The following is a 22,991-nucleotide window of genomic DNA, read 5'->3' on the forward strand; positions in this document are numbered from 1 at the left end:
ACCTTTGCGGGAGTAAGGCTGCAACCTTGCGCAAAACTCCTCCAGTTCCCCTGGCCTGAACACAGTGGGATTCCACTTTGGCAGGCACAGGTATTGATGAAAGTATGGTAGCTTTGGGGAGGAGATACCAGGTGGGAAACCAAACCAGTCCGTCTGGTCCCGCTCATGAATCTCCTCCATCAGCTCTGGTTTAGCAAGGATTTTCCTATATCCACGTGGCGACTTCGGGGACGCGGAGACCCCTGAGCATCTTAATTCAATTCCCCAGTGGTTTCCTTCCGCGCCTTTGCAGCCCCTCGTCCTTTAAGTTTGGGGCTTGCAAGGCATTCCTCCGCCCACTGCCTTCACGGCTCCGAGCAAATCCAGCTGCGCCAAAAGGAAGCGAGCCTTGCAGAACGGTTTGAGCGAAGCCTTCCTCGCGCAAGCAAGGGGTCGGGCCCCTCCTCCCCTCCTCGAACCAATAGGTGCCGAGCTTCATTTGCATATTTCTATAAAGCGCCGGCTTGGGCGGGGTGGGGGGCAAGCGCGAGTATCTTGCCTTCGTGCCATTCCGAGGGCGCCCTCCGAATCCTCCCCGCCTTCGCCCGGCACAAGTTGAGGGGAAACTTTCCCGCACGGACGCCGCTCGCCACCTTGCGCTCGCGGAGCTTCTACCCGGGTCTCCGGAGCAATGGACAGGCGCGCGCTGCTGGCAGCCCTGTGCCTCGTCGCTCTCGCCTCCCAGCCCGCCGCCCCGAGCAGCAGCAGCAGCAGCAACGCCGCCTCCTCCGCCACCAGCACCACCTCGGTCCCAAGTAAGTGCAGACCCGCACGCAGCCCAGAGAGCGAGGCGGCCGCGCGACCAGCGAGCGCTCTGCGAAGCGAACCTGGCTGGGGTTGGCGGGAGAGAAGGAGCGTCGCGCGGCGCCCGCGCTGGCTTTGGGGTGGCGGGAGGGCGAGCAGTAGTAGCAGGTAGACGCGTCGAGCGGGCGGAGTGGAAGGGAACCCGCGGAGGCGGCTGAGGGGCAGAGAGGGCAGGAGGAGGACAAGCGGACGTCTGGAGCGCGAGGATAAGGCGCTGGTCAGTCAGAAGCGGGCGCCAATTTTTGCGGCGGGTCTTGGAAGGGCGGCTGACAGGGCGAGCTCACTGGGAAGTAATGCGCGCCGACGTCAGGGGACTTGGCTCCCAAGTTTGAGTGCAGGGGACGGTGCCATGTGTCAAGCGGGGAGGGGGGGTGTTCGGAGAAGTTCATACCTGAGGATGGTAGGGAAAGGTATGCGCGGAAGCGCGGAGGACCCTGTAAGGGCTTGTGGCACAGTCCGCGTTTCCGCAAGCAATCCAGCCACGCGTCCAGCGCGCGCGGGATGAGGCGACTCAAGTTTTTCCCGCCTGCCCGCGACTGCGGAAGAAGCAGGTGTGCTGTTTAGCGGTGAACCTGCCCCGCCCGCTAGGGCTTCTCTGTGATGAGGCGCCCTTAAGAGAAGGGCCTGCCGGGTGGACCATTGCGCGGCAGTTTTGTGCGTATTGGCGGGGAAATGTGAGGCGCCGCGGAAGGGAGAGAGAGGGGAGAAGACGACCCCAAGATTGGAAGGGCGAAAGGAAGGGGAGTGGTGGCGGCGGCGGGTTAAGATACATAAAGAAGTTTGGGGACGCTTGACGGGGTTACGGTGCCGCAGCTCGACGCCCTGCGGAACTTGAGCCGAAAAGGAAAGGCGCGCTGAGGCGAAGGGTTTGTGGGGCTCGGCGTGCGCGTCGGGGAGGCGCAGGTTCTGTGGCTCGGGGCGCGCACGCTGCGAGGCGCGAGCTACCTTCCCGCCCCTCGGCTGCTTTTGCGCGCTTCCTTGTTGCTGCCCGCCGCCCTTCCTCGTGTCAGCGCCGCCGCCGCCGCGTCAGGAGTGGGCAGGGCGGCTCTCCTCCGGCACCCGCGCGCTCCGGAGGAGTGTGCTGGGCGGGGAAGGGGCCCGCCGGCTGACGGCTGCTGCTGGTGACCGCTAGTAACTCCTCCGCTCGCGAGCCCAGGAATGCCTGGAACGTGGGCCAAGGTCACCCTGGTTCAAGGGCTGCTGGGAGCCGGTGCAGGCAGGGAAGGAGGGGAGGGGTCGTGCGGAGGGAGAGCGGCTGCCGCCTCGGCTCCAGCTTCCGTGCCGGGGGAAGCCTGACTGGGATGCTCCCTGGAGGATGAAAGCGCCACTCAAGGGAGGGAGGGAGGGGGGAGGAGGAAGTGCCTGTGGAAAGTTGTGTAGTAACCAGAGAGGGAAGGGAAGGGGAAAGCGCTGTTTCGCGGGTGTTTTGGTCTCCACAGGGTGCGTTGGAAGTCAGTCCTCTAATCCTCATGCAGGCGCATGTTCTTGTGTCCATTGGATGCCAATATAGCCACACACACCCCAATCTCCAGATGCAATCCTTAGAGAGCCGGGAAGAAAGCTGAAAGGATGGAAGAAAGATTGGCCGTACACTAGATTTGTACTGTAGTTCAAGGGAGATAGATGGAGAGTGCCTAAAATTCTCCTTTCCGCCCCTCACACAACTCACACAAAACTTGGCAAAGTGTTAGCAAAGGGCTTAGCTAATCGCACTGTGCACACTGCATATTTTATATTTGCAAGATGTAGCCCTTGTTTTCTGGTATATATGCTCCTAGTAAAGTACTTTCGCTGACTACCACCACCCCATTGGGCTCCTTGAAGACGTTGTTGTTGTTGTTGTTATTTAAAAGCCTTAGTCGGAGTTGCTAGAGTTGTTGAAAGTCCAAAGTTGCTTGTGCAGAAAAAGCACCTATTCGTTGCTTTTTAAAAGCACCTTTCACAACTGTAGGTAACAAGTTACCATCTGGTAAGGTAGTGTTTAGTATTCAGGTCTACATATTACAGATTAGTCACTCTGTGACCACATTCCAATTTTCATATGTTGCATTATTCCAGTTTTATGGCTGCATGAGCAAAAGGGCAGGACTAATGTGCTTTTAACAGATTTGTGATGGGTAGAAACAGCAAGTTCTGCCTTTCCTAGCTTCACATATTCTGAAGTCAAGGGTCATTTTACAGTTCACTTGCTTGCTTAACAGGTTGTAGTGAAGAAGGAGATCCTTTAACCATGATCCTGGGTTCACACAACACACAAAACCAAACCTTGGCTTAGTTGCTGTGCCATACTGACATAATAAGCCTGAGAAGGAACAAAAGAGGGAAATTCTCCTCTGGGAGATAGCATGTTTGCATGGTAATGGCAAACCAAATTCTGACTTACCATGGCATGTGAAGAAGGCAATAATTTGAGCACATGTGGATTCTTTCAGAGTTTCTGTCTCATGCTGCTCTGTGAATAACACTAGCATGCATGTCCTGCTCAGGCTTCTTTATTTATATTGGGGGTGGGGAGACCATTCACATTTATTTTGCATGTGTAAGGTTGGCAGTTCCATTCCAGAAGTTACTACAATGGATTCAAACACAGTGCAAGCATACCTGTGCTGTATCACTGCCACCTGGGAGGCCAGCATAATAGACCAGATCTAGAGGACATTGCGGGCAGCAGACATTTGGCCATGCCTCTGTTTATGAACTTAATCAGTTCCGGAAGTCCGTTCTTAAACCAAAACTGTTCTTAAACCGAGGCTCGCTTTCCCTAATGAGGCCTCCGGTCGCCGGTGCACTTCCACCACTCGGATTCCATTCTTAGACCAAGGTAAAGTTCTCAAACCAGGACACGTTTTCCGGTTTTGTGGAGATTGTAAACCAAATCGTTCTTAAACTGGACTATTCTTAAACCGAGGTACCACTGTACTGTTAAGTCCTGCATACTTCACCAGCAAAAGTTTAGGCCACCAGTCTAAACTGGGCAGAACAGGACCACACATCATCAGCTTGAAACGTTCTGTGCTGTGCTCTGAAAGCATACATAGCTAAAATGCAGAAAATGAAAAGAATGACAAGGAGAACTCTTTAGTCAAGTAGGAAAACCCCCAAATATTTTCTTAATCCCCCTTGCAAAATACCTCACTTGCAACCAGGTTAAACACCCATTTCTCAAAGATTAGGCTTGGCCTCTGGTTCACCATCGGGTGTCAGTCGGTGGGCTTTTGTTCCTGATCAGCGAAGCTGTTTACAACATACCACTTGCCAGCCACTGATCACAGCATCTTTTTTTGTGTCCTTCCTAGCATGTTAGATCATAAAGTCAGTGAGTTACACTGCAGGAAGTTAAGTTAATGTAGCTTATTTAATACATATTTTTCCTATTTCCATAATAGGGAAAATAATAACTACTTGAAAGGAACTTGGCAAAGCTTCATTTTATTGTGAATTGTAGAATTATAGAAAGTTTGTGACCAAAACTTAACATAACATTGGTCAGTTAACAGCTGAATTGCCAGGTTCTTATCTGTAGCAGTTGTTTCTGGAATACACTGTTTGTGTAAATGCTGATACAGTAGTTGCAAATTTTGAGTATTGTTGTTCATGTCAATTGCAGCAGTTTTGTGCACAAAGTTCAATAAATGCTTTCCTTCTGTGTTCAGCTGATATGAATGGTGGTTGCAGTGTTTTATAGAGAATACTCTTTCCCTGATATTAAACTAGCAGCCTTCTTTTCATTTTTAGTGGCTAATGAAGCTTCTCTCCTGGGATTAATAACAGCGTCAGGTGGAGAGGGTGGGGCTTCACCGGAAAACATTAACTCTATCCCTGATTGGAGGTTTTGATTGGGCCTCCAGATGGTTGGCATTACAAATTGCAGCAATAAAACAATTCTAATGCAAGTGTTAGTGTTGCATCCTGCTTTTGGTGCTTGAACCCTGCTTTTGATGGTTACTAGCATTCCTACTATACGTAATTGTACTTGAGAGGTAGGAAAAACATTCCCACTAACCTTTACTTGCTTGGTGAATTCTATGATTCTAGGGCAGAGCTTCCCAAAGTTTTCATGTGGGTGACACACTTTTTAGACATACATCATTTCGCAACACAGTACTGTAATTCAGTTTTACTAGAAAACCAGTGGTTAAACTAACCCCTTTCCTCCAACCCCGGGAGGAGCGCGGGGAGCGTTCACGCAACACACCTGCACACTGCAGCTGACACACTGTGTCGCAACTCAGTTTCTAAAGCTCTGTTCTAGGGTGTATAGACTGTTAGTTGGTCTAGACAGTTCATATTTATTTGAGCTCTTCAAAGGTGCTGTAGAAATCTTAATAACAGTCATATGCTGCATAAAGGCAGTATATGTGTATGCTATGTATACTTAGCTGGCAGGCAGCAATTCAAATGAAATAAGCTTGGCTTTTCATGCCAAGATGTCTTGCTAGGTATAAACTGGTAAAAGTTTTGTGTTTATGAAATTATATGAACTTACTGGAGTTGTAGAGTAGCTAAGTATAGAAATGCAAAGGTGTAAATAAAATACAGACAGGGTGTTCTTCTTTGTGTTTCTGTTTGGAACAAGAACCTTTCATGACCAGAAGTCTATTACAGGGTTTCCTGTATGCATTCTGTATAGCTGAAGGCTCTTTTTATTCCATCCAGAAGTCTGTCGATTCATCACTTAATGGAGCAGCAAAGAGTTTGTTTTAACTTAGCTTAAGACCTACTCAACTATGAATTTCCTTTTCTTAGTGGGTAAAATGAATATTTATTTAGCAATCTGTGATAAACCTAAAGATATACTTAGGAACAGGCAATAGGTTGAGGAGACAATGCATTTGTTTTGCAAGGCTACTGTGAGTAGTACTTGAGACTAAGAACAATAAGGTGCAAAAGCTGCCATAAAATATCATAAGCGATAATATGAACTAGCACCAGTCAGCATAAAAAAAGAAACCCTGTACCATTAAACAGCATGAACCTGGGAATGCCTGCCTGAACCAAAATTCTTCAGCTAGGACTGAAGGAATAAAATGTATTTCTCTTGAAAGGGAGCTCCCTGAAGATGGCAGTGAGTCCTAGCAGGTTGAAAGGCATTATGTAAAATAAACAAATGGGGGAAAAATAATTCTAAAATTTATTTAGTTCTAATAAATGCACAATACGGTATGTGTGATCCCAGCCATACTAAAATATTTTCCTTCAGAGGCAGGGGAGCCAAAGAGTCACAGATTCCAAAGTCTGAGAATAATTTCCACAAAAATAAATGAGTTTAATTGCTTCCTTTACTTCCCTTCCACTACACACACCTTTTAGCCTTCCTGGCACCAATGCACAGAAGCCAGTGAGACAAAAGTCCTACTGATTTCAACCCAAGGAATATGGTGCTGGACTCATTTTGCAAATATGGGAATACACCCTTTGAAAATGCTGGCATTTCTTCACCTAGAGCTTAGGTTAGGGTATTAAACATATAACTGTTAGAGGAACCATTGGCCTACTTGGATATGATGGGCTGAATCACCCTGAGACCTCCAGATGTAGGGTGGTATATTAATAATAGTAATAATATAAATAAATTCCAGCGCAACATTCGTGATTTCAGTGGGAAAACCTGTCAGTTCAATATTTTTGGTGTATATACATCCTAGGATACATGTAATAGCATGATAGTTTTTGTAAAGGTCGCAGAAAGTAAAATCTCAGCCTAATTAAGAGTAATCCAAGTCTCTGTTGTATTTGTACACATATATTAGACGCTGTGGTTTCGTCATTTCCTTTGCTAGTTCTGAACAGCACTCCACAAATATGTTCCCAGAACATTGTGAACCTCTTATGTGAAACAACAAATTGAATACACAGTTAGATAAACAAGGCAGCTGTAGTACCAACATTTGCTATGTTATGAGAAGGTGAATAAATATTTGATAGGTAGAAGCAGACCAAGAGCTGCCTATTGAGCAAAGGACTGAGATTAGACCATGCTTAATGTTAAAATTGGAGGGACGCGGGTGGCGCTGTGGGTAAAAGCCTCAGCGCCTAGGGCTTGCCAATCGAAAGGTCAGCGGTTCGAATCCCTGCGGCGGGGTGCGCTCCCGCTGCTCAGTCCCAGCGCCTGCCAACCTAGCAGTTCGAAAGCACCCCCGGGTGCAAGTAGATAAATAGGTACCGCTTACCAGCGGGAAGGTAAACGGCGTTCCGTGTGCTGCGCTGGCTCGCCAGATGCAGCTTTGTCACGCTGGCCACGTGACCCGGAAGTGTCTCCGGACAGCGCTGGCCCCCGGTCTATAGATGTGAGATGGGCGCACAAACCCCAGAGTCTGTCAAGACTGGCCCGCTCGGGCAGGGGTACCTTTACCTTTAATGTTAAAATTAAGCAATCTTCACTGCAAAATATGTTGTCTGCCCCTTTTGTTAAAGAGCAAGATGGAAGCTGCTAGTGAAGTCTAAATGTCTTGATTCAAGTAAAGTAAAATATTTGATGACGGTAGGATTTATAGATAGCCAGGCACACAAGCCAGGAAAGCTTTTATAAACTGTGTTTTGTGAACTGTGCTATGTACACACACATGCAGACAGATTACTAATGTTTGTGAATTAACTTGCAAGGCTAATTGGTAATGTGATATATTTTAAAATTGAAATGGTATGCATTTTCTTTGTGCGGCAAATGATCTACATGCTGATGAATTCCATTGTAGCTAGGGATCAGAAACAGGGTGGCACATCTGCCTCTTTAGCTGCTAATACAGCTGCTAAAGCAATGATAGTTGTGGGCATTGGTCTTGCCAGCATTCTAGGGATGGGCAGGGGACAGTGGTCCACCACCCTCCATACCATCCTCAAGGAAGACCCTTCAAGAGAACTATGGCCACATAGGCTGTGTGTGCAATGCAGAACAATCACATTATTTGCTGGCGTTCCTTTTCTTTTAAGTCATTTTAATGTTTTCATGTTTTGTTCTCACGTTAGGGAGCACTACGGACAAAAAGTGGGACTTCAGCAGCATTGAGAGCAAATTTTCTTTAAGGACACCTGGGAAGCCTGATGAAGACACCTGCCTCATAGTTCCTGGCCAGGAAACCAGTGTAGCACAGTGCAGCTTTAATCATACCAGTAAAACCTTTGTGGTTATACATGGATGGACGGTAAGAGGGGTTGCAGTTCTCCTGATGCTTCAGTTGCTTTCTGATTCAGAGCGGTTTGAAGAGTCTATTAGCGAATTTTCTGTATCATTCTCATATGCTATACTACTTAATAATAAGAATAAATTTTATTTATATCCCGCCCTTCCCAGCCGAAGCCAGGCTCAGGGCGGCTAACAACAATAAAATAGTACAGCATTCTAAAATAATTTCATTATAAAATTAATTCAAATCAAATTAATGTCAACCATTGGGCTAGAGTTCTGTGCAGATTGCCAAAGGAGGGAGCCAGGCTGTGCCCTGACCAAAGGCCTGGTGGAACAGCTCTGTCTTGCAGGCCCTGCAGAAAAATGTCAAGTCCCGCAGGGCTCTAGTCTCTTGTGACAGAGCGTTCCACCAGATCGGAGCCCCAGCCGAAAAAGCCCTGGCTCTAGTTGAGGCCAGCCTAACCTCTCTGTGGCCTGGGACCTTCAAGATGTTTTTGTTTGAAGACTTCAAATAGTTGTCACATTTCTGGGTGGCGGATAGCCTTCTGAGCTCCATTTAGTGTTAAAAAGTCTTTAGACTTGTTCTTAGAAATACATATTATGTGTTTATAAGTAATTTGCAGCAAATATAATATTAAGCTTAAAAAATAACTGTATCATAACCTTTAGCAAAATAAGAGCAGCAGAGTTCAATGAGAAAGCAAGGGCCAGTCTAGTGCAGGGTTTCCCAAACTTAGTTCCCCAGCTGTTTTTGGGACTACAACTCCTATCATCCCTAGCTAACAAGACCAGTGGTGAGGGATGATGGGAATTGTAGTCCCAAAACAGCTGGAGACCCAAGGTTGGGAAACACTGGTCTAGTCCATCATTCTGTTTCCACCGTTGGCCAGCCAGATACTTCTGGAAGCCAAGAAGCTGTCAAGGGTGAGTTGTAGGCAGCTGTCAGAGGTGGTTCAAGAGCCAGAGAGTCAGGGCTAAGGGGCGAAGTCAGGCACAGAAGAAACACACCACTGTTGAAAGACCTTACTATTCAGGTAGTGTCCCAGCCCAAACAGGGAAGGCTTTCTGATCCAGGAGGGCCCAATAAGACAGGGCCACCCAGAGCTTGAGAATACTTCATTGCTGGGAAGATGTTCTTAGCTGAATCACTTGCCAGGGCCCCATATGGAACTGAAGGTTCCCAGTACTAGCCCTGGTCCTTAAACAAGCAGGGCATTAAGACCAGGGCATTGTTCTTGTCTGACTCCAGCATCTGATATTCAAGGGATATATTGCCTCTGTGCATGCAGTTTCCATTTAGCTTTCATGGTGAATAGTAGACTTATCCTTCGCAAATGTGTCCAGTTCTGTTTAGGTAGATTTTCATGTTCTGCCTCCATTCCATTGCCTCCACATGCCTCCGAATGACAGTTGCTGGGAATTGCAAGTGGGCAGACCTTGTGCCCAGGTCTCGCAGGCTTTGCACAGGCAGTGAGAGAACAGGTTGGCAATTGTCAGAACAGGATGCTAGACTAGACGAGTAGAGTTTCATATTCTTATTTAAAGCCATCTAGGCTACAATTGATCACCACATCTTGTGAGAGGGAATTTTGTATGTGTTCACTATACTAATAATAGGTCTAAATTGGAAATTTGTGTATTCTGTGTGGAGTCCCCAGTCTAGGTGTGCATCTGCATTCTATGATTTTGATGGTTCAGGCAGTGGCTGTTTATATATATACACACAGCTATATATGGGACGTAGGTGGCGCTGTGGGTTAAACCACAGAGCCTAGGGCTTGCCTATCAGAAGGTTGGCGGTTCGAATCCCCACGACAGGGTGAGCTCCTGTGCTCAGTCCGTGCTCCTGCCAACCTAGCAATTCGAAAGCACGTCAAAGTGCAAGTAAATCAATAGGTACCACTCCAGCGGGAAGGTAAACGGCATTTCCGTGCGCTGCTCTGGTTCGCCAGAAGTGGCTTAGTCATGCTGGCCACATGACCCGGAAACTGTACTCCGGCTCCCTTGGACAATAAAGCGAGATGAGCGCCGCAACCCCAGAGTTGGTCACGACTGGACCTAATGGTCAGGGGTCCCTTTACCTTTACAGATATATATATATTATATATATTTCTTTTCTATGGTTTTGTCATGGCATTTGGCTCGTACAGTAAAGCTTTACTTACTTACTATACTAATACTGCTGAAATCTGTCCTCAGTGATTCCCATCCCCCTAAAATATACTTTAGATGCTGCTGTGATATAATTCCCTAATCAAACAGGCTTTCCTCTTAGGTTCCCACACTGGAAACCTTTGAAAATTGTGTTAATCTTGTGTGTTCATACACTGCTTCCTTGGTTGGGGGGTCCCTGTGACAGCTTGAGACAGAATAATGTGGTTTCTATTCCTGTCTTGCAGGTGATTGGCATGTACGAGAGCTGGGTCCCCAAGCTGGTAAAGGCTCTGTATCAAAGGGAACCCCATTCAAATGTTATTGTCGTTGATTGGCTGTCTCGATCCAGCTTACATTATCCAGATTCTGCTGCCTACACAAAGGAGGTGGGAGAAGATGTTGCCAAGTTTGTTGACTGGCTGGAGGTAAGCAGTTGCATTCATTTTTAGTGCATAATACATTCGAGGAAGGTTAAAGGTGTAGAATATGTACTATAAACGCTATATATTAAAGCATAGCTATGCAGTCAGTGAAATCTAGCGGTGCATCTCTTGTTGAAGTGTGCCACATGGGGCTGCAGGTGGGGCAATTACATGTTTAAATAGTCTCCCAATGGAGGGAACGTTCTGCATATAGACTGGGCAGAAGGCCAGACTAGAGAACCTTCTTTCCATCCTATTGGATTTCTGTCCGGGGATTTTTTAATATGGAAGAACATCTGAGAATCCGAGCTGCAGCTTGAAGCGGTACACTTTGGCAAGGATCACACCTCTTTGTCCTTTTTTTCTTTTCTTTGTCCTTAGTCTCCTGGATATATGAATAGTAGCCATGCTCCCCCAACCTTGGGTCTCCAGCTGTTTTTGGACTACAACTCCCATCATCCCTGACCACTGGTCTTGCTAGCTAGGGATGATGGGAGTTGTACCCTGCTCTAGCGCAAGTTGAGTGGGTTTGTGGTAGGCTTCCTGCTGTAGTATTTTTGGACTAAATCGGGGTGAAGGCCACATTCTTGTATAGATAACCTTCTGGGAGCCTCATTCCTGTGCTGGGAAGCACTGGAAGCAAAAGTGGGCATAGTAGCAGTCAATGTGAACTTTGTACTGTAGGTTGGTATCCACCCACCCACACACACACACACACACACTGTTCTGCAGCCTCCATCCAAGCAGGAAAGAGGCATGGTCAGAGTTCAAGGAGCCAATCCAGGCAGGCAAAAGCACTCAATGAAGGTGCAAAGCAGCGCTGGGCATGACGTGTGTGTGTGTGTGTGTGTGTGTGTGTGTGTGTGTGTGTGTGCGTGTAGTCTGGGAGCAGCCCAAGTGCTAGGCTGGCCCCTGTTGCAAATCAGTTCATCGGCTGTTCAGTGTCAAGCAAGATAAAAACTATAGATTTAGAGCTTAATCTTTTTAATATGATTTTTTTTCATAGGAGCAATTCAGTTACTCACTGAACAAAGTCCATTTGCTGGGATACAGCCTTGGTGCCCATGTTGCTGGCATTGCTGGGAGTCTGACCACTAATAAGATTAACAGAATTACTGGTAAGCTAATATTGATGCCATTGAGTTAAAAAAGGAAAGTTGAATGCCGTGGTTCCTTCCGCGTTACAAAATGAATTATCCTCAGAACAAAACCAGGCAAGGGTCATTAAAATGTTACATAAAGGCTTTACAACCTTTCTGAAATGGGATGTAGTGCTAATAGTTATAGGATTCTGTTTCTAGCATCACCATCACCATCATCATTTATTATTTATACCCTGCCCATCCGGCTAGGTTTCCCCAGTCATTCTGGGCGGCTCCCGAAGGATTAAAAACAGAATAAAACATCAGAAATTAAAAACTTTCCTAACAGGGCTGCCTTCAGATGTCTTCTAAAAGTCAGATAGTTATTTCCTTGACATCTGATGGGAGGGCGTTCCACAGGGCAGGCGCAGGTGCAGTTGAGAGCTATTTATATCTGTGGGAATTTTGCCATTGAACTGAATGAGAAATGGGGAGGAATTCAATGTTACACCAATCCATTGGTACAAGTATTTCTACTTTCCTGACAAAACAAATCTCCCCTGTCCTCCCACTAGGGTTCTTCCAACCCTCATTTGCGGAAAGAGAGGGGGCAAAGGCCCGTTGTGCTAATGGGAGACCTTGCACTGGCTTCTGCTAGAATGCAAGGTTAGGTGAATCCGGCCTATGGAACTCTACTACTAATATTCATTCTTTTAGACCAGAGTTTTCCAAATTGTGTGTTGTGACACGTTAGTGTGTTGGCTGCAGTGTGTAGGTGTGTCATGTGAATGCTCCCTGCACTCCTCCTGCAGCTGCAAAGGGGTTAGTTTAACTTCTGGTTTGCTAGTAAAACTGAATTACTGTGATGCACCATATGTCTTTAAAAAAGGGTATCACCAACATGAAAAGTTTGGGAAGCTCTGTTTTAGACAATGTGTCGTACAAAAGCATCACTACTTACAGGGATTTCTAACAGTTTTCTTCCCTCCTAAGGTTTAGATCCTGCTGGCCCTAACTTTGAATATGCTGATTCATCCGTACGCCTTTCCCCAGATGACGCTGTCTTTGTAGATGTCTTGCACACTTTCACAAGGGGTTCCCCAGATCGCAGCATTGGAATACAGAAACCTGTTGGGCATGTTGATATCTACCCTAATGGAGGTATCTTCCAACCTGGTTGCAACGTCGCGCAAGCCCTGCTCCTGATTGCAGAAGGAGGACTTCAGGGTGAGTTTTCAAGTCTGATTCTTAATAAAGGCATAAATATGACCGAAAGCTAGTGGTTAATTGTGTTCATATGTGCTACTGAACATTAAATTCTTCTGAAAACTTGCTTCCCTTTTTTCAGATCCTTCGCAGAAACATCCATTAATTTTATACTTTTTCTTGTTTGAATTCACGCTTATTCCAAGTTTAGCTACATTTTTTTTTTTTTTAGTTTCCCAATCACATTATCAATTCTCAACTGGGGAATTCAAGAGATGCAGTGGATGAATGGTTAATAAAACACTCAATATTCTCCAGAGGTGTTATGCATTAGAGAGCTGCTTATTTTAATGTTGGATGGCTAGGTCCAGCATATCCACTGCAAATTGGGGACTTGACCCACAATATTTTACTAGTAAAATACAATCAACAGTGTCATAGAATACATCATTCTTAAATGTGTCAGAAACACTCATTTTTAATTTATGATAGCTTAATCAACTATGGGACGCAGGTGGCACTGTGGGTTAAACCACAGAGCCTAGGACTTGCTGATCAGAAGGTCGGCGGTTCGAATCCCCGTGACGGGGTGAGCTCCCGTTGCTCGGTCCCTGCCCTGCCCACCTCGCAGTTCGAAAGCACATCAAAGTGCAAGTAGAAAAATAGGTACCGCTCCAGCAGGAAGGTAAACAGCGTTTCCATGCGCTGCTCTGGTTCACCAGAAGCGGCTTAGTCATGCTGGCCACATGACCCGGAAGTTGTACACCGGCTCACTCGGCCAATAAAGCGAGATGAGTGCCGCAACCCCAGAGTCTGTCACGACTGGACCTAATGGTCAGGGGTCCCTTTACCTTTAATCAACTATAGCCTTCAAGGTAATAGTATTTAACCTATATCATATATATGTGAGAATTGATCTTCATGCTGGTCCCTATTACATTGGTTATTTCTTCTTATCTATAGTGAAAATCCTTGCATTGGAATGAGCAGAAAAATCACATTTCTTCTTTTTCTAGGGGGGAAATCTGCATCATTGAAACTTACTGATTTTGGCCTCCAAAAAGTCAAAACTGGAGGCCATTTACTGCGCCTGCATATATTGTATATGTTGTTTAACAAAGGTCACGCATCTGTAAGCTGTGCATCCGTAACGTAATGGCTTCCTTTTCCCTAAAGACGCAGATCAGCTGCTGAAATGCTCCCATGAACGCTCCATTCACCTCTTCATCGATTCCCTCTTGTACGAGGAGAAACCAATCATGGCCTATCGCTGCAACTCAAAAGAAGCGTTTGACAAAGGGCTCTGCTTGAGCTGCAGAAAGAACCGCTGCAACAACTTGGGCTACAAAGCCAACAGAGTAAGAAGCAAGAGGGGCACCAAGATGTACCTGAAGACTCGAAGTCAAATGCCTTACAAAGGTAAAAGTGGTGACTTTCTCTATTCTAATCTCTGGGGGTTTTTTGTGCATGAATATATATAGTTTAAAGAGAATGATGGAAAAGCCTGGTAGTTCTCTTGCATAGGCACTACTTATTCAAAGGAGCTTGTGCAGGAACCTTCCACCTGAATCATGCCTCTCTTTCCCCGAGTAAGGAGAGAAGCAGGCTGCGGCCGTACCAGCTGTTTTGTCTGGATCTGACATTGTTAATTTCGCTGGTCGCCCACCTCTGAACTGAGTTGGGTCTCCCCTCGATAACAGCTGGAATCAATCTAGCCTACCTCAGATACTGGCACAGACTAAATGCCTCTGAGGGCCATATTCCTACTAAGCTCCTCTGGTTAGAGCAACTAAAAACAAGTGGCTGGGTGCAAAAGTGTCACAATAAGTTTAGGGCTTAAAATCTCCAAATGGCCCTGAGTTCACATGACCTTAGAAATTGGATCTTTGACCAGAATGCCAATCAAGATAGAGCATCCATTATAGCTGCTCGTTACTCTTCCTGGTACCCCCAAATTAAGATCAACCATTCAAGACCTTGAGACACTGACTTTCCCATGACTGAGTGGGGCATTTGTTGAACTAAGGTTCCAACAGATGCCCTCAGCATACTTAGAGGGGGAGATACCTGGGAATTCCCAATATGGAATGCAAATGCATTGATGGATGCAATCAGGTTGAGGATATCATGTGCTACCTGCTAATTTGCCCCCACTGTATACAGTATAGGGCCAATCCCCCTAGGAAGTGGCAGTCGAACTCTGATAAAGATCTACAGATGACACACCTGGTACCCAAATTTGCTCTGGCAGCTAAGAAGCTCTGTTCCAGACATGCTAATGCTCTCTAATTTTAAAATTTCATGCTGTAAACTTTTTATGCTGCAGACCTTTATAGGGTATGTCATGCAATTTCAGAGGAAAGCTTTGCCTTGCCCTCAGCTGTACATTGTAAAGGCCTTTGGCTATGAACAATAAATTGATTGATTGATTGACATTGTTAATTAATTCCATTATTGTCCAGAATCCAGTCACAATGCAAAAAAAAGCATTGTTTGCAGATATGAGATAATCAGATAAAGTTCTATGATTGGGTATAAATTGATTTATTTGTTAAATTTATACCCCACCTTTCCATCACATGATACAGAAGGTGATTATCAATGGATTTTATAATCTTTTGTTAACTGATGGTGAATAAATCTTACAAAACTGACTTTGTGACTTGGATGCAGAAGTATTGATATGCTTGAATAAAAGTAGTGGCTTCTAACTCAAGATAATTAAAAAGAATTGAATTTAGGTTTTTCATCTGTTGTTTTTGGTCTCTCTTTTTGTTGCTTAGTCTATCATTATCAAGTCAAGATCCATTTTTTCGCAAAGGTGAATACAACCAAGAAAGACCAGCAATTCCGTCTCTCTTTCTATGGCACGAAGGATGAAAGTGAGAATATTGCAATTTCACTGTGAGCATTGACAAACAACTGCATTTATTTTGGGTAGTAGAAAAATGTTAAATGTATGGACATACAGACAGACACACAGAGTTATACAAAGACTCTATAATCAATCAGTCATGCAGAGGCTTGCTTCTCAGTCTGCATCTTGTAGTCTGACTGAGTCCAAAACACACCTCAAAACACTTCCGCATACAAAGGCAGTCATCCAGTTTGAGAAATAGTTAAGGAGCTAAGCAGCTATGCAGAGCAGAGAGTAAAATCACTTTGCCTCTTTCTGTATTATGGGACTCAACTGACCAGGTATGGCAAAAGCTTCAAATTGTTAAGGAATTGTGTTGTGTAAATGAGAAAGCTATGAGTAGAAGTCATATGTGTTGTTCTTTGTGTATGCAGATCTCCACCCATTCACTTTAAAATAAAATAAAATGAAGAGTTCAGTAGGCACTGTATTTTTATGCCCTTATGTCTCGTGACTTAATCACATAGATAACTAAATTTTTATTGCCGAGTTCCTCTAATCATATCTTTGTGTACAAAGATTACAGTCACAAGGCAGTTAGGGCACCTAAGTCCACCAGAGATTTAAAATTAAATCTGAACTTCCTTCTCCCATGTGAGATTCTGTGGGCAGACGTAGTCTAATACAGTGGTACCTTGGGTTACAGACAGTTCAGGTTACAGACGCTTCAGGTTACAGACTCCACTAACCCAGAAATAGTACCTCGGGTTAAGAACTTTGCTTCAGGATGAGAACAGAAATCGTGCTCCAGCAGCAGCGGGAGGCCCCATTAGCTAAAGTGGTGTTTCAGGTTAAGAACAGTTTCAGGTTAAGAACAGACCTCTGGAACGAATTAAGTTCTTAACCCGAGGTAACACTGTAATGGTATTGAACAATGGGTTCTGTCTCTCTACTTCATGCTCTTGTTTTGAGTCGTCTCAGCTTGGTCTCTTGCAAGCCACTGCCCCTCTCTCACTCACTCTCGTGTGCCTGTGTGGATGCTACAGTAAGGATTGACATAGTGGGTAGAATTGATTATTTAGTGGAACATCTTTGCTCCTATACATGTTTGATACGATGTGTGCTATGTCCTATGAGCCAGCACCTTAGTCTTTTCCATGTTTCCTCATTTAAGAAACAACTGCATTCTCAGATAACTGAATTCTTACAAGGTTTCAGGGAAGTATTGCCTAAGAATAGATTTTCTTTTTTAACAGGCCCGAGATCTCCACAAACAAAACTCATTCGTTCCTGATCTACACAGAGGTTGACATTGGGGACTTGCTCATTGTCAAAATCCAGTGGGAGAAAGGCTCATTTCTCGACTGGGCCGATTGGTGGGGTACCCCTGAGTTTGGCATCCAAAAAGTCAGAGTCAAGGCTGGAGAAACCCAGAAAAAGTAAGAGAATGGATTGTGCCGTGTGTGTGTGTGTCATTTACCTTGCAGCGCATTTTGCTTTCATCTAGGACTAGTTGCCATCTATCCATTCTCTGTGAAAGTGGTATGCTGAAATTTTCTGTGGATGGGAAACCCAGATGAGTTCAGGCAGGGCTGGTGAACCTGTGGTCCTCCATCATGGCCCATGGTCAGGGAACATGGGATTTATAATCCAGCAATATCGGAGTTCCACGGGTCCACCAGACTTGAGTTAAAACATCTCTACTAGCAGAGTTGAGAGAGACCTTGGCATCATGAGGTGCACCATGTGAGCGAAAGGCAGTTCTTCTCATGCAAGGGAGACTCCCCTCACCACCAGCAGCCTTCCACACCATATCCCACATTGTTTGAGGGTCCTCTGACTCTTGTGATAAGCTGCTTTGGGGATGCTGGAGGATGGAGAGGAACAGCCCATTCAGTGAGCGGAATACTTGGCGCTCTCTGGACACTTTAGACCATGGGTTGGCAAACGAAGGCCCCGGGGGCTGGATCTGGCCCAATTGCCTTCTAAATCCGGCCCACGGATGATGCGGGAATCAGCATGTTTTTACACGAGTAGAATGTGTGCTTTTATTTAAAATGCACCTCTGGGTTATTTGCGGGGCCTGCCGGGTGTTTTTACATGAGGAGAATGTGTGCTTTTATTTAAAATGCATCTCTGGTTTATTTGTGGGGCATAGGAATTCGTTCATTTCTTTCCTCAAAATATAGCCCCCCCCCCAAGGCCTGAGGGGCAGTGGACCGGCCCCCCACTGAAAGTTTGCTGACCCCTGTTTTAGAGTGTCTCCCAATCAGAGTAGACAATATTGAGCTCTATTAGCCAATGGACTGTCTTGATATAAGGTAGTTCCATACAGTCAAACTCCCAGAGAGAGCATAGAGGTGGGCTTCCTGTCCTCTAGAGTGCAAGGAATCATCAATACATTGTGCAGCAAGCAAGGAGGAAATGCTGTGATATGGTCCAGTAAAAGTTTTACCATATAGGTTTGCTGACAGTGTCAATAGGATAATCAGCAAGCAACATTCCCCCCCCCCCAGTGTTTTTCTAATTTAGTCTTCTGCTAAAGATCTGACATCAGTGGGAGTATATAATTGTAATACTACTCTGCACTATACAGTGGAAGCTTGCAGTATTAAATGTTTTACAAAATATGGTCCAGGATGGTATTTTTAATGTCACAAAATCTTTGTGGTTTGTAAGCATAACTTGCTTCTCTGGAATAATTGAAAGTGCCATATGTATAATTTCATCATAGAAGAAATAAAGTAACATGTTAACCTGTCTCCTCCCCGCAATTATAAAATGCCACTATTCAGAAGACTTTTCCAGTGTAAGAAACAGATTAAATAACAAGAGATAAGACGTTGCATTTAGGATGGTGTATTAATAGCTGTTTCGGGAAAGAGCTATGGTAATATTCTGTGTACTCTGCAGGTTGGTGTTCTGCTCTCGCGATGGATTCTCTTACCTCAAAAAAGGAGGCGGAGCTGTGGAATTCGTGAGATGCCTTGGAAAAAACTCCGTTGATCACAATTCATGGTAAGAACTTTGCAGCTGTATCACTGAGAACTCGGTCATGAGTGATGGGTTGCCACCACCTTTCTCACAATGGGTGGGGCAGGGCAGTGGCGGGTTTGGAACTGCACAGGAACAGTGGCGGACATGATCCAGCACTTCTGCCGGTGTGCCCTCACAGCCCTTACGTCATCACTGCCCTGCCCCATCTAAGTCTGATTCAGGCAAGCTGCAGCAGAGGCATTGCTAGTTAGCAAGGTTAGTATCTTGAGTGCAGCAGCTCCACCCCACCCCACAGGTCACTGTAGAATCCAACCCAGGCCTGCTCTTCCTAAATGGTGATTAAGAGCCAAGTTTCATTATAAGCAAAATCAGGTGATGCACTCTTGCTAGAGTGACGGGGCCAGTTAGGGACAGAGGTGCCACCTTGAGAGTGATTAGGTCGGTGTGTGTATGTGTGAGCATCGTGCCTCCCTCCCTAAGCTGGGCAGAATCTTTCTGGGGTTTGGGAAGGAGGTGCCAGGCCTCTGACAGGATGCTAGAGCTCTGCTTCCTCTTTCCCAAAGCTACCTGGCTTTGGGAAGGTGGAAGGAGGGCTCTTGGACCCATTGGAGCAGCGTGCCCCTCTCCCTAAGCCAGGCAGAAGCTTCCTGGGCTTTGGGAAGGAGGTGCCAGATGAACATTTAAGGGGTTAGCCTAGACCCCCTAGTCCACTGACCGCACATACTGCAGGGTTCTCCTTGTTCTGTACGTAACCTGCTAGGGCATTGTAGGGAAAGCCAAACATAACGCTTCTCTCTGATTGTGTGCAGGCATGAGATATAATTCAAACATATCCTGAGGGAGAGAAAAAAAAAGCACAAACCACCAAATACTTGTGGGAATGTTCAGGGATGCAGGAGAGGATATATTGTTTGGTTAACTCGTGTTAACAAGTTCTACAATTTAGCTGAGTAACATTCCCCTTTTTAAACTTGCACAGCGGATGCGTTTGCTCAGGCTCGCTAAAGCCTCTAAAATACGTTTCCTTGTTAATTCCCCATTTAGTCTCTCACAAGAAGATAGACATGACAGTCTTCTATAAAAGTATAAAAAGAGTTTACTCACACATTCTGTTCACAAATGGATCCCAGAAGACAGACCTAAGTTACAAAAGTAATATACACCTGGAAACTATCCCATAAGGAGACAGCTCCTTTGTCCTCTCTTGGCTGGAAGCCAAGACGAATGTGGTCACAGAGAGAAAGAGATGGCTGACCAGTCCTGCTTTTTGGTTACCTTTGCAGGTGAGGTCACACCTAACTCTAGTCACATGCAGAGGAAGTCTGTCCCAGCCTAGGAGAAACAGGAAGTTCCCACTGGCTGGTCCAGACATCCCCTTTTATGTCCACTCTAGGGATGCTGTACTTGACTGCTCTTGTGTTTCACATCCCACAATACTGAACCCTGGTGGGCTCATGCCGACAAGCTATTTTAACTGCCCCCTCTTCTGCCTTCTGTCAGCAGTTCCCACCTCCACCCCCAAGTTCAATTCCCGCTGTGCCCATGGATCTCATGTTCCTCTTTCTTTGCCACCCCATTGTTTTCTTTTTTAGAGACCAGGTCAAGTCACAAAATAAATATCGGCGCTTGAGTTCCTCGAAGGATAGCAAGTGGGTGAAGAAGTTCCATTCAGGGAAAGAGCCAATATGTTGGCTGTTCGGGGGCTGAACCCAATGAAATATTTATCGGTCTTCTGCAATGCTGTCTACTTTCTTCGTTGCTCTAAGAGACTCTCGCCCAACCCAGGCTCTAGACTGGTTGCACCAGAATGCGGTTGGGGTTGCCCAGTTGAACGCACACCCAACTGAAATGAATGCAATGCAATAGACAACATTTTCAACGAGAATTCAAATCCTCACTGTATTCCCGATCCAGCAAATGATATGCGTGCAGAAGCCTACTGTAAAATATGGGGATGCCCTTCTCTGGGTCAGAGCATTTTTGTTACATCTCAGTATGCAAAAGAGCGCACACTAGCCAATTGTTCTTTTTTAAAAGAAGCCTCTCGCATTGCATTGAGAGCAAACTACCATAATTGTCACACCACCTTGTTACAGCTTCTCACTTTTTTATAATGTACTGTGTGTAAAAAAAACCAAAACTATTTATTGAAAGGCTAGATATTTCAATTGATGAGTTTGTATTTTTATAGGTTTTTTTAATGATCACTTGGACATTTTGCTGGACAATTTCCATTCAGGTCATTCATTCAGTGTTGCATCCTTTGACTGAAAGGCAATAATTTCACTTGAAGGGGGAGGGCAATAGATAGAGTTCTCACTTAACATATTCCTGTTACATACATTTCTCTTCCAACCCTGAACATGACTGAAAGACTGCAGGGTGAAGTCTCTGCAGTTGGTCAGCACTTATGTACACTTAGGTATTACTTATTGAACACTTACTTTTTAAATAGGATAATAAATTTTCCAGAGAAGAAGCTAGCATTTTTTAAAATGTCCTATCTTCATTTTTTAAACAAGAATGCAGTGCATCTGTATAAAAACATATGCACTCTCTGGCACTGTACCAAGCAATTAGTAAATAGGAGTAACGGTGTGTTAAAAGATTGCAGGAACACTATTTCCGTTATCAATTTCAATTTGACAACTCCTAGTCTTGAGCAATTGTTACAGCTGCAGTCATTGTTCCTAGGACTAGGATAAAGGACAAACACCTCTTTGTTGCTGGTATTCTTAAATTTGGGGATGGAACCTCTTTTGTTGCTCAGCAATATGAACAGCAGAAGCTTGAATAACAGTGTTTGTCTGAAATCATCTAGGTTTTAACAAAAAGCAGTATTGCACACTTTTAGAATATGCACACTTTCATATTATGCACAAGCGTTACACCCTTTGAATCAGAAAGTCATGGACAAGCTATAAAACAAAGGGGCCCTAAGAAGTATTTACTAGAATGCTCAAAATACTTTAGTAATCATTTCAGTTTTGTAGCTGATAACTCAGTTAAAACAAAAAGCTGTTGTTTTATGAGGATACCGGAAAAAGCATACCTGGAAATATATATGCACTGACCTTCTATCTCTTGTTCCGAGGGGCTATCTGACATTTAATATTCATTGTTTGAGCAAAAACATGTCACAAATAAATTGTTACCAAAATCCTGTGTGTGGCGGCAAAACTGTGGTCCAGTACGCACGTACCCCAGTCTAACACAACAAACTGCATCCTTCAAGAACATGCTTTTTAAAAAAGAATTTATAATAGTTTGCTGGCTCAAAAATGATTTCTATGCCCTGATGAACTATGGTGTAGGCATGATAATTTTGAGTTTGATAACTAAGTTCTGAAGGAGATCTATAAAGATGAGGCAGTGTTTCTTCTTGACGAAAGTTCATACTTCCATTTTCAAATTCCTGAAAAGTGAGGGTTCAGTATCTATAAATGTATTATGAATTGCACATTTCAAGGCAAAATCAAATATAAATATCAACAGCATTTGATCACCAAATGGTGAAGTATTTTATATGTGAGAAAATAAAACTAGGCTTTAAATGTTCTTATTTATTATCTGTAAAATACCTGTATGTATATGTGCCAAAAGGTTAGTTTGTATATATTGCTGAAGTTATCACGGCTATATGCATAATAAAAAAAGTGCCAATTTTTCTAAATGAGAAATTATCAATCAGTTATATGAAAAATGCTGCAATGAAAAACCTTTCCCCCTCCCCAAGATGCATCTCCATTTTGTACTACGCCGAAATATGAAAGCCTATTAAAAGTTAATTTAGAATGAAATCACTGGCATGACTTTCTTTGGAACAGGTGGGGAACTAGAACAGATCATACTTACAGAAAGAAATTTAGCAATGCACTGGAATATATGTGTGAAATTAACACTTTCATCCCGTCTGCAAGCAACACCCTGTCTCCATAAACATGCCCTCTAAATAGGACGGGCAGTCCATTCATATAACTAAAATCCCAGCAAAATACTGAGAAGATGAAAACTTGGTGTGATACATTAGAACAGTCCATGGGAGGAAATCAGTCCTTTTTTGCTTCGAGGTATTTCAAATCAATTGATCATAAGGTGCAAATTGTCCTAGGATCCCTACCAGAAGCTAACTCAATTATGTAGAACGTTCGTGTGTTTCCTTAAACCATTTGGCACTAAGGACATCTCTTACATGCTGTTAACAGTTTCACATTAACTAACTGTTGTGGCATCCCTCAAAGAATATCATCATCATCATCATCACTATTTATTATTTAACCCTGTCCTTCAGGCTGGGTTTCCCC

The 22,991-nt window shown here is 44.6% G+C and overlaps 1 protein-coding gene across 2 annotated transcripts; it reads left to right on the forward strand.

Annotated features, from left to right (window-relative positions):
- The first annotated feature begins 510 nt into the window (after positions 1 to 510).
- On the forward strand, positions 511 to 22,487 carry LPL (lipoprotein lipase). Of its 2 annotated transcripts, XM_082205935.1 has the most exons (11): positions 511 to 731; positions 768 to 794; positions 7,810 to 7,985; positions 10,369 to 10,548; positions 11,552 to 11,663; positions 12,621 to 12,854; positions 14,010 to 14,252; positions 15,617 to 15,737; positions 16,947 to 17,129; positions 18,604 to 18,708; positions 20,280 to 22,487. In XM_082205935.1, coding segments are annotated over exons 1-11 (1,443 nt in total). In that variant the 5' UTR covers positions 511 to 670; the 3' UTR covers positions 20,281 to 22,487. The 2 variants fall into 2 exon arrangements, with proteins under 2 accessions (XP_082062061.1, XP_082062060.1); XM_082205934.1 differs by having other exon boundaries at positions 511 to 794.
- The last annotated feature ends 504 nt before the right edge of the window (positions 22,488 to 22,991 follow it).

This window comes from Podarcis vaucheri, assembly GCF_965113315.1.
Source record: "Podarcis vaucheri genome assembly, chromosome: 17".
Taxonomy (NCBI): Eukaryota; Metazoa; Chordata; class Lepidosauria; order Squamata; family Lacertidae; genus Podarcis; species Podarcis vaucheri.